The sequence below is a fragment of the Panulirus ornatus genome, chromosome 12 (assembly GCF_036320965.1).
Source record: "Panulirus ornatus isolate Po-2019 chromosome 12, ASM3632096v1, whole genome shotgun sequence".
Lineage (NCBI taxonomy): Eukaryota > Metazoa > Arthropoda > Malacostraca > Decapoda > Palinuridae > Panulirus > Panulirus ornatus.
In genome coordinates this window covers 21,931,729-21,944,668 of record NC_092235.1, presented here as the reverse complement: position 1 = coordinate 21,944,668, position 12,940 = coordinate 21,931,729, and the positions used below count along the sequence as shown (strand labels likewise).

Genomic DNA, 12,940 nt, shown 5'->3' with positions numbered 1-12,940 from the left:
GTCGACCAAATCACATTACATACAAATGACAGACCTCGAGTTTTTTCTTTTAACCATATGGTACCCAGTGGACCAACAGCTGGACACTAAAGCAAACCAAAACATACAAGAGCAGCTTGTAGGACACAGATAACAAAAGAACAGCTTGTGGGCCACACAGAGAACAAAAGAACAGCTTGTGGGTCATAAAAGGTATCATAGGGCAGCTTGTCAGTCAAGTTGAGAACAAAACACAGCCTGTGCGCCCATATCAGGCGACAAGTGTGTAGCCTGCGAGTCAACCTGAGAGCACCAGGGTAGCCTGTAGTGGTAATCAAACCATACAATATGGTAGCTTGAGTCACCTAGATGGAAAATGTGGATAAAGAGCAACTCAAGTTCACCTAAGGAGGTAATATATTCAGAGAAGACACAAAAAACATGATTTCAATAATATGATGGTGAGGGTTGTGAACACTAGGGGGTATATGTGGGGTTAATATTCTTCGAAGGTTAAATGACTAAGAGAAATCAACAGGGCCTGTGAAAACCTTACATAATGTACCACAGAAAACCAAGATCTGTGGTTGAAATAATGAGACAATAATATGGTCCGCAACTAAAGCCCATGTGGAATGGCTGGTCACAATACGTTTTCAGGGTATCTGCCAATACTTTAAATGCCTTTTTTTTTATACCGTGATTTAAATCGATTTCCTTCACCCGCTAAATTTTCCAAGATCTTCAAAACCATCACCAATAACGCCTTAAATCATGTAGTACAAATATTCATCATGCTCCAAAGCATGATACAAAAATCATTTATTCTCTTTTTCTAAGTTACCATTGTTTACTGAACTTAACAGGTAAAGCTGGTGACAGTGTATCAATTAACTAATAAATCATTTGCAGTTCTGCAGCTTTTCAACCTCTACTGCAATAGCTATTATCTTAACAAATATTCTTGTTATCCACCAGTATTTAGTAACACAGGTGACTGAACAAAGTTAATGAAATAAAATTGATCAAAGCCAATATAACTATTCCAAATGCGGTGATCACTTTAAAAAAAAAAGCATTAAGTTAGGATTCTTGGCATGACACTGTCAAATTCTATATTCACTTTGTACTAATGTGATCAATTAATCAATTACTATATCAATTTTGACAATTTGCCAGATCACCAATGGATCAAAATATACCACTTTGGTGTTAAAATATATTTACAATAATTAACTAGACGTTTGACTGAGGTTAAGTAGGATTAAGATGTGAGGGATTATTAAGTAAGCTTAAGCTGGTTTAACCTGAAGTAACAGCTCTACCATACATCCCCCCACAGTGGACTTCAAATTCAAACCAGGCATTACACTCGTCCATCTACCTAAGTATCTCCATCTTTATAGATACATCTTGGGGGGAAAGTCAATATATCTAAAAAGATAAAAGATAAAGTATCAGCATGATATATATATATATATATATATATATATATATATATATATATATATATATATATATCACCTGTGTGTGGGGGGGGAGAAAAAATTGACCAATTCCCATTTTTTTTCCGTATTACAGTTTTTTTTTTTAGACAACCGGAGGATTTGGTTAAGGTTAGAATAGGGTTTGGTTTGAAATTGTTTTTCCCGACGCCTTTGATGTCTCTGGTAACAATGCTGACCTCCATTAGTACAGCAAACATGGGTGGAGGTGCGAAATGGTAATTGCACCCCCCATTTTTTTTTTTCCCACCAGGATGACGCTTAGTTGTACTAGTTCAAAGAGACTTGATCTAACAAGGTTTAAATTGCTTGTTGTAACTGACTTCCACTAATACGAATTCCATGGATATAGTTGAAGGCAATGGCTATATATATATATATATATATATATATATATATATAGACCATGAAAATGAAATAAAATGAGCCATATGATGGTCCGTGGCACAGATTATAATTGATAGACTTCCTCCGTCCATTTTCTAAGCCAATTTCTCCACTGACATCCGTTGGCTGACGGTGTAAAGAGGAGTTAAGACATTAATTACACCCGAACCTAACCTTTCGTTAGTAATGGTAAGTACGTCATTTCTAATCTGATTCTGTGTTCTGTAGTGAACATGTGGAACCAGAACTCACGTAAATATTCTCACGGGAAAATGCATTACGGTAACGTAAATATAAATACACAGCCATTGCCATAGTTAAAATCGCCGCCACACGAACTTGAATTTCTCAGGATATTCTGGCCATTATCTTACACCTTTCTCGTCGCAATAACCATCACTACTTGAGCTACACAAGCCATGGCAGCTGCGGCTGCCTGTAAATAGGCCATGATCAGGTGGACGACGGGATGCGGTGGCCTGAAAATAATCTATTAGGACTCTACCACCACACAGGACTGGGGTGTCCCACCACCATTGTGGCAAAATTCGGTACTGCCAATAGTAAGCTGGAAGCAGCATCAATATACATGAACGTACGTGAGATTTAGGCTACTTACAAGTATTTTAAGCACACGAAGACACATAGTTCAGACCGGTATATGATTCCTCTACTTCTCAACCCGCGCGGGATATTAGGTATTGAGCTATTGATTTACAATAATTTGCAGTATAATAATTCTAATTATAATCTTTCCACAATCTTAATAAATTTAAATACTCTATTGTAAATTAGGTTTTCGGGTGCAATATAAATTAGTATTTTTTGTAGGTATAAAAGGCATAAATAACTATATTTTTTCATTTGACTGTGAATTCGGCAACGATGAACCAATACCGCGTGGATTCAAATGACCAAAAGCTCTGGGTTCTCTTTACTGATAAAATCTTGGTTTCTTTCTGGATGTTTCAATATTAGTTTCCCAAACTTATCCATACATATGTAAAGAAGGATTATTATGCAGTATGAGTGGTGTACGGACGGAATAAACTGAAGAATCAGACAGAATAAATGTTTTATGATGGAGGTTCAAGAGATGGGTTCCTACGAATATAAACCACCTCCATATACTGTAAGTATATGTCATTACATAAGAAATGAACTACTTATCACTTTTCCGCTTAACAAGAAGCGCTGACCACTGAAATTATATCAAAATCATCATCTTGCGTCCTTTGCAATTCTTGTAGGACTGCAAAGAAATCATTGTTCATATACAAGAAAATTAGAAATATATATACTAATTTCCTTACACTTTGTATGCATTCGTATTTCAAAGTGCTTAAACTAGTTCACATTGCCCACAGAACTTCACTTTTTATATAAAAAAAACTCGATTTTATCACCTTTGCTCCCCTCTGAGAAATAGATCCTGCATATAAAATAATAAAAAAAAAAGATAAAGGTGAAAGGAAACGCCAGTTTACACTCTTACACATTTTATTACCTAATAGAAAAAGTATACACGTTTAAGAAGAGCCAGGAGCTATCAGTCATGAGATATTCTGTAACACTTTACAACACTTTTCGTTACAACGTCACCAGCCAGCTGCCCTGTGACGTCTCCAGCCATCACAACAGCCATAAAAAATAGTTATGGGAAGATTCGATGCTGCGTGTTGCTTGCCCTCTAAACCCGCTCTGGCTGATTATCTGTCATCCCAATCAGTCAGTCTTTGATAGGTCTGGTATATCAATGTTTCCCCCACATCAACTATTTCATCTTACTCTCTTCCATGATTTTTTTTTTTTTTTTACTTACATTCCCGAATAAAGCTGTATACAACTCTAAGATTCCTGAATAAATGAAAAAAAATGGTGCTAGTTTTTAAACTAGGCTTCAAATATTGTGACTGAAGTAATGCTTTGCATAAAGCTATGTTAAGAGCTTTGGAGACGGAGTGATTTTGTTATGCAATGGCAATGGAGTCTTCAGTGAGCAGAATGAGTGGCAGAGGATAATTTGAGACATTACATTATCACAAGATATGTGTTATGAAAGGCCCAGGGATTGTTGGGTTAGCCGTAATGGTCAGGGAAATACTTGACCAACACAGGATTTATGGTAACCTTAACAAACCTTCCCCGACAGACAGGATTGATTTTAATTTCAGTATTTTTTGAAAAGTATGCTATGCTACGGCCGCCGTTAGCAAGATGTTGAGGCTTTTTTCTTAACAAATGATTTTTCAAATCATGTGGAAAAACAAAATGCTTACAGGATGGTCAATGTGACCCTAAAAGACTATTGACTTCTAATAAGTCTCTCATCGATCTTTACGTTAAACCTAATGTTTTCCCTGATGTTTATAACCCTTATTACTGTCGCTTAATTAATATCGAAAAAGAAAATGAAATTCCTCAAATTATCTGCAACTGCCATTATTGTATTCTTCAAATGCATAAATACCATTACAAACAAGTCACTCAATACCCACAGTTATTAGTGCAGCATGGCTAAATTAATTCTATACCCTTTATGTGGAAATGAGCCTCACTGATCCAGGTCAAAATTCTATCTAATTAAGCACTTGGACTTGAGGTGCTACTTGTCATCGAGCCTGGAGTGCTACTTATGAGTTATGCCTAGCCAGAACATGGCACAATGAAATCTACTTACTGGTTGAGTATATCGATCCTCTGCTACATCATTATCTCGTTCCAATTTATTTAACCTACGTTATACATCACAGTCAACCCTTAGGTGATATAACATCAGAATATGAGGGAGATAGGCATGGCAGCAACAGCCACAATCCCATGATGGCCCCCTTAGTCTTGAGGCCTGAACACCCTCTCCTCATGGTAACCACGAATAGTGTTGCAAGGTCCTTAACTCATCAGCAGCGTCACAGTGGTTGTCCTCCTGGCATTGGTTCTCAGTGTGGAGGAGGAGTTCAAACCCTTGTGTAATGCTGCTGGAGGGAGGGGTGGTTCCTCATATACACATGTAACATTTACCCAAAACTAAACTCTGGGACACAGAAGCAACTAACATTTACACTTCATCTACCCTCTTTCCCTACCACAGCCAGCAGTCAGTGCATTCTACTTCCTAATATATTTATTATTACTCCTCTCTAATGTTATGTAATACTGCATGCCCATAAATATCTATGTACACTTTACACAAGAAACAATCATTATTATCACATGAGAGGTTAGAGAACATCTCTCAACATCATTTCAAATTTTGTGTGCTACAACATTCCACTTTTTTCACAACCCTGTGTATTTCAGTACCCGAAAAAAAAGGTATAGTGAATATCACTGCTTTTTTCTATTAGTTGAAACAATTATTTAACCATCAAATGGATATTGAATATCTGCAATACAATGGAAATAACCCACTGAGAATTGCTGTCTGAAGCCAAATATAGGTACAGCACTTCCAGATTCCTGGCTGAAACATATACCGTAACACACATTGTACGATTCATCAGATTCATATCATGGTCACTTGCCACCACAGCCATTACAAGTCACCTACCACTTATGAAGTGTTTCCAGTTCTACAATTATGTGCATGTGTTTTGTATTTATTCTTTTTCACACTTGTTGTTTCCCATATTAGTGAGGTAGCGCTAGGAACAGACGAGGAAAGGCCACATCCGCTCACATCCATTCTCTAGCTGTCATGTGTAATGCACCAAAACCACAGCTCCCTATCAACATCCAGGCTCCACAAACCTATCCATGGTTTACCCTGGATGCTTCAAATGCCCTGGTTCAGTCCACTGACAGTGCTTTGACATGTTTTGTGTGTATATATGTATAGAAAATGTGCATGTGTCTGAGTGTACACAAGTATATAATCCTTTGGCCATAACACTGCATAGCAGTAACAAACACAATAAAGGCAATTTTGTTACAGCATCAAAATAGTAGACTTCATTATCCAGTTTTAAGAAATGGGTAATCAGACAATTTTCATGCACAAACATAAAATGTGAAAACCATCCGTCATCCATAAAAAAATATGATTGTGAATAAAGTATGAACTAACATAGTTTCATTTTGAACAGCTAATATAGGGGACACATAATCTAGTCAAGTAATCAGGGATTCACACCAGAACCTCTGGTAAGAACTAAAGTGAATGAAAAAAAAATCATTTGAAAACACTTGACAGAAAAGTATATATGTATTACACAAAATAAATGTAGTTCTTCAAAGCTATCCTCTGCACATCAGCATTTTGAGTTTTATTTCTTTCAACAGATGGTTACAGATATGAGAAAAGCTAAGTATACAAAACTGGGTGCTAAGGAAGTTGCTCTGTAAGATTTGGCAACAAGATTAATGTAGGCTGAAGGCAGGTGAGGTAACTGATCTCACATACCATATGCTATAGTCAGTCAACATAATAAATTAATTCATTTAGAGCATTATTATCATATCTATCATTACTATTTTTTATGAGTTATTATTACTAAAATTATCAATATTAGTATCATCATTACTGAACAACTTTAGGACCTCTTCCACAGTGCTCCCATAGCTATCACGGTAAACTCTATGCAGGAACTGGGAAGTGATGAGTTTCTCTGGGGTGAGACAGATTTCCATGAAACTGTACTCCTTTCTGTCCACTGACAATGATACAGCCTCATAAAAGTGGCTTCTCACTCATGGTGTAACCATTTGCAGATGGAGTCTGGTAACATCTCATTTTACATGCACTTAGATAATCAGTTTAAAATGATTAGCATACATGAACATTAACTGAAACAAATAAACTCTTAATCAATCAGTTTAGCATTGTAAGGCTTTTCTCTACCATACAGTTGCGTGAAATATTTCACCTATGGTTAAATAATGAAATTACAATACAACTGGAAAGTTATGTTAACATACATTTTTGTTAACACTTCTAAAAAAAATCAATCTCATGTCACAAGTATGAATGGTTACACAAGTATGAATGGTATTCCATACACATGTACTCTAATCTATTGTTAAGTAACCCAATCTACAAACCCTATGACTATCAAATAGATAACTTAAAAGGTTATGAACCTCGATTACAGCGGTAAAGTATTTAGAATCAAAAGAGATCAGCTGATCGAAATACAAAACAATTTATCAAGAATGATATATTTCTTTTTGAAATACAGAAATGAATTTACAAGCTATTCAAGAAAACAGTTTCTTCACTACATCTTCTTCATACTATCATCTGTACAAGTCTGTGGAGGCCATCTCATATAACAAGTCATGATCACTAAAACTAATCAACACCTCCAACTATATCAAGTCAGTCATACAACTTTAAGTGTACCTAAGTACTCATTACCTGTGCACCATTAATCAGTTACAAATGTGTACCATTGTAGTAACCTAACTGCTTGTAATATAAACAAAGCTATACACACATTCCTTGTAATGTTCACAGGTATTTCTTGTTACTAAATGGAGACGATTACTTTTTCATTTTACCGTATTTTCTTTCACTTCAGATTTCATCAAAATACAACAAAAGCACAAACTGTCACTTGGTTCCTTTAAATATTTTCAAGAGTGGTATGATGACACTACAATTGGTGTACTGAGTGATCAATGAGTGAACAGTGTCTGTATCTATCTATACATCTAATGCCCATACCCTCCAGGAACTCTTTCATGGTGCTGACCATGGCAAGAGTCTCCATGACTGGTGAACCTTAGTTTTTAGCAATTTCAACATTACAGTCTATTGTGAAAAGTTAACTGCATCTTTCTTGCACAATGTTTTACAATTAGTGAATTGAAAGAATATGTTCCAGTGACAGCGACCTCTTTCTTCTGAACTACATTATGATTTGTATACTTATGTAACAGCTAACTGAACAGTTCTGTTTTACAAAATACATTTTGAATGGTATACAAGTGCATAGATAACATGACTGAAGTCTAAACCTGTTGGTGACATTCTATGCTGTAATTCATGTAGTTACATATTGTATAATGTGCTGTACCGTAACTCTACAAATGCCTTCATTTTTTAATCTTGTCTTGCAACATAAGGTTATTTTAAGATCATTGGTTAAAATCATTTTCTGAAATACATTAGACAGTAACAGCCTACATAATCTGTACAATCACCTAAAATCATATTGCCTGGTTGTCTGAAAATACAATACTGTACTTATCATATTGTGAAAGGTTTAATGTCAAAGTGGACTGCAGTATATTTTTGAAGAGGTTATGATAATGAATTATATCAACACAGATTTATTCAGTTCAAAAGTTAATCACAGTGACAAAGATGTTGAACATTCAACAAGGTAAACAAACAGCTCATGTGGTATCAGAGCTGGAGAATGCAACATACTGGTATGATACCACAGACATTGCAAGTTTCTAAAACATCAATTTACACTCACTCAATAACAAGTCTTGTATTCAGGCTTTGCCTGGGACATAAATCTTCTCATATTATGAACATATGGTGTTTATCTTTGCATTATTTCTATTAATCTAATGATATGTATGCCTTGTGCCAAACATAAAGAACACAGCCTGTATCAGCTTATCCAAAGATAAGAACATCGGCAGCTTGTGTCAGTCTGTGTAATAGCCGAGAAGGCTTATGTTTATCACTTCAAAGACTCATTGCTGCCAAACAATGTATCTATCTACCTAACTACTATTTTTGGCCCCACTTGAAATGGGTAGTTCAAGTGTGTACTGCCTCTCTGAGGCTATATGCTCCTACAGTTATCAAAGGTTACACCTTTCATAAACCACTTTTTAAAATTCCCATGAAAAAGCATGGGGCTATGTGGCATGCCATGCATAAGAACAGTAAACCATGACAATCATGATGCTGGCTCATAATTCTAGTTTGTTTAGAGACTGTACTCATAGTAATAAACAAAGGGGGAGAGGTCTGGTCCTCTTAGTACAGGATAATCTTAAGTTTCAGGAGATGATCATGGATGATGCTCCCTTCAAACACGACATAATGGAAAACGTTATAGCAATGAAGCCAGACTATGACAATTAACTTGTAGGGAGACAATACAGGAATCCTCTGATGACAGAGGCTATGAGGTTGACACAGTAACAAGTCTATCGCCACAAAACCAAAATAAGGGAATTGTCACAGAAGTAAAGCTATCCTGTGTACAAGTTAATGTGATAACTGTTACTGACAACATAGAGATGTTAAAAATATATCTACCATCTTATATTACATACAAATTACAGCATGCGACACCATTTCAATCACCCCACTTATTAAGGAAGCATGTACATTTCTTTGCTGGACAGGGTCCAACAGAGGGTAACAAAAACTGTCTCTAAAAGAAGAAAGTTAAGCTGCATGGAGAGGCCAAAGACTTGCTCACAATGGAAGACAGAGGGTCAGGGGAGGAGACATGATTATTACCATCAAGTCGCTGAATAAATGTGATCACGTCAACATGAGACGTTTTTTTATTTAGGAAGAAACCAATACATGAAAGGGAAGACAACAAAAGAGGTATGTATTAACGGAGTGGTGGAAGAGTCCAACAACCTAAGCAAATTAAGGAATCTAGAGAACATGAGGAAATTAAAGAGACTTCATGACAAGAGAGGTGAAATAAATAAATGAATAAATTAACTATCTTCATAATAGTTTTGATAAGGATAACGGCAGGTAACATCACACGAGGAAAGGCACCCCCCTTCCCCCACGTGTGGTGACACCAGATACAAGGCAACATAATATAATGAATGTAACGTACACATGTGCTTCAGCATTTGTGTAGCCTCTCCTATCCTGTTAAACATAAAAAAAGAATAAAGTTTCACCATGTAAATCCTAACCCAGGGTAAAGGTGAAATGTGGAGGAAACTTGTTTGATGTGTCTTCAAAACTCATAGATTAATTTCAGTTCCTCTTCAATGTGGGTCATATAGTTAATGTAGAATTTGTACTGAATGGAAGAGTAAGTAAGCAAGGCTATACTCCCATAGCAGGGATATTTCACTGACTTCTGGATTTCTTCTCTGTGGGGCACAGCAACAGCCTCATTCAGCTGTTCCTCAAAAGTCTTTAGTTCACAAGGGCTTAGCAACGGGTCAACTCAGCAATGATTGGAAAAATTGCATAAACCTTGCCAAACAAAATTGACTTTGTCTCTTTTTCTCCTTTTACATATAATTTGGCCTCCTTGTTTCCTGAATTAGGATCAACACAAGTTTGGCATTAGTTCTACATCATATGATTTAAGCAAATTCTCCATGTAACTGAGGATTTTGATTTGTAGCTTAGCCAATTATTTAATAGCTATGAATAACAATAAGAAAGGAGGAAGATATTTCAAGATGATTCATTGATTGCAGGTCTAGTTGCTTGCCAGTAATAGGTGATCAATTCCTACTAGCATTATCAATTTATCTATCTATATCTATGATGCCTGTTCTCTCCAGGAACTCCCATGCTATTCACATCATTTCATGGTCAATGTCCAGTCTGTGGTATATTCAACCACCATCCTTAAACTTTGGCTTCAAAGCACTACACTAATTTTCCAAAAACATTACCTCTCACTTAAACCTGCAATTTATGACTGTACTTGGTGCGAGTCATGTTAAGACTACATTATGCTGTAATAACTCACCTTTCTCTCCTCGTCTGGTTTCAAACCACATGTAGATACCACAGTGGCACTGCTCCACCATTTGCAAATACTTTAACAGATGAAACCCATGTTGTGAAATGACAGTTCAAGGGCAGGTTTTACAAGTCTAAACTGTATGACTCATAATCCTAACATAATTCTTGTGTTTTACAGGAAGTAAAGAGATCAGCTGCATAATGATAAATCATTTCAGGAATAACAGCTTCACAGTTGGCATAGTTCGTGTGATTCTATAGTGAGGTTAATGTGTACACAGACTTTAATGTCACATAAGCAACACACTAATTTGCTAATAAGTGGCAAACATTATCCTACCAAATACACATACAAAAAACACAAAAATAGGACCTCTATTTTTGGGGCAATAACAGGTAGCCTCATTTGCCTCACTTTCAGAGCTAGTTAGTAATATCTGACATAACTATCTTTTCACTCATTAACATAACTTCTCATAAGTCCCTCTTTTTAGGTTCATACACATTATGCCTTTTGGGAAGTTCATATTCCTATACCCAAATCTTGTGACTGAATCTGTTATTTGCACAGAGACACAGAGGTAAGGAGAGTTGGCTGTATTTAAGACATGGGTTTATCAATACATGCATTTGATTTTTGAGTATTTACAATTACCTGAAACCTGCAATTAATATAGGAGCTGTAACCATAACAAGGATATTTCCAAAAACAGCGTACTAAACACAATTAGGCCTCTCTGGCAGAAATTCTCCACGAGTATACATATAAACAGCCATTCTTTTCTTTTAAAGTCATCATGTCTGGTAAGTCTGTGTGATTGTGGCTATCACTGATTTTTCTGGTGCACTAAGAATATATACGTTAGTGAGCTAGGACCTGTTTAAGCGGAATACTGAATTATGAAAGATGGTTAATACCAAGCTATTTCATGCATTAATGCACACTTAAAAGTCCTTCACCATTGAATCTCTGAATGTTAAATGTCAGTCTTTGAGGGAGGGTCAGTGAAGAAAATCTGAGTAGATGTTCCACCCACATGTGGTTACAGCATGAGCAAAAAGTCACATAAGATGAAGATGATACCATCATCTGCAGATGAAGTGGAGTATGGTCTTGTTGAGGAACATTTTGCTATGAAGGAGTTCATCTTTTCTCTGCTCCTGACTGAAGCGCAGTGTTGTTTCTGCAGGAAACCCACAAAAGGGGTCCTCATGTTGAAGAATTGAATAAAATTGACATTGTTATTTCCCCACGTTTATGCTGAAGTCAAAACTCCTGTCAGTTGTTTAGCTGTACATATGTTCCTGGTTATCAGTCACATGTGTAAAGTAGATACCTTCTGACTGGTCAGTCTTGAGATAAATGATATACGCATGGAATAAGAATGAGCCTGCAGATAAGAGGGGGAAGAATGAGCCAAAAGAACACAGGATAAGTATAAATGAAGGTCTAGAAAATGGAATATATATATATATATATATATATATATATATATATATATATATATATATATATATATATATATATATATATATATAGCACTGGACCATAGAAGAGAACATCACCATGGCTGCAGCCAAAGAGGACCATCAACTGGAGAAGATGATTAATAACAATAATAATGCTTTTCCTATCACACAGTTCAGTGTTTTATGACAGCTCCTCCAATGATGACCTGGCACACACCATCTACCACCTAATATAGGTTATATATCATATAAACACACACACACACATACACCTGGTCAATAATTCCTCTGCACACGTGGTGGGTGCCATTTAGAAGTCATCATGCATTGTTTTGGGGTCCACTGGTGACTGATTCCATCTCCAAACGACAAAGGGCCTTGTCACCTTACACGTCGTATGTCAACCCAGCCTGGCTGCCTGCCTCTCTCTATACACCATCTAAGACTATGTGTCCCTCCAATGCCATACAGAATATGATACAGTTCTTAGACCTTTCGTGCGCTGCAGATCGGCTAATTATGTGGTCCTCTGCAGCCTCCTGTCGCAGGAGGAGGTCAAGTCAGGAGGAGAGTGGTGGTGACCCCTGGATCCTTAAAGGACAACACACTTCTGGTCCCGGATCTCCGGGTGATCTGGGATGGCACTGCAGGACGCTGCCTGGGCCAAGCTGAATGACCTCCTCCGTACCACCTCCATGATGTTGCCCAGTGACTTGAGTCGACCCCTGGCTCCAGTCGGGGCCTGTCAGGGGAGGAGGAGAAGGAGGAGGGGGGTAATGATGGCATTGGTCAGCTGTGGGTGAAAGGTCACATGACGGAGAGAGAGAGAGAGAGAGAGAGAGAGAGAGAGAGAGAGAGAGAGAGAGAGAGAGAGAGAGAGAGAGAGAGAGAGAGAGAGAGAGATTGGGAAAATGAGACAGTTCCTCTTCGTTTTAAAAAGCTTCCATAGAGC

General features: G+C 37.0%; 2 protein-coding genes across 2 annotated transcripts in view; both read right to left on the bottom strand.

The window, feature by feature from the left end:
* The window catches only part of LOC139751844 (uncharacterized), a 62,811-nt gene extending 60,257 nt beyond the window's left edge, over positions 1-2,554 (bottom strand). The window contains exon 1 of the mRNA XM_071667473.1: positions 2,491-2,554. The gene's annotated coding sequence lies outside the window, so the exon portion shown is untranslated. The remainder of the gene's footprint in view (positions 1-2,490) is intronic.
* Positions 2,555-3,371: 817 nt separating this feature from the next.
* LOC139751842 (ras-related protein Rap-1b-like) overlaps positions 3,372-12,940 on the bottom strand; it is a 217,294-nt gene continuing 207,725 nt past the window's right edge. The window contains exon 7 of the mRNA XM_071667470.1: positions 3,372-12,730. Within this exon, the coding sequence (XP_071523571.1) occupies positions 12,581-12,730 (150 nt within the window). The 3' untranslated portion in view covers positions 3,372-12,580. The remainder of the gene's footprint in view (positions 12,731-12,940) is intronic.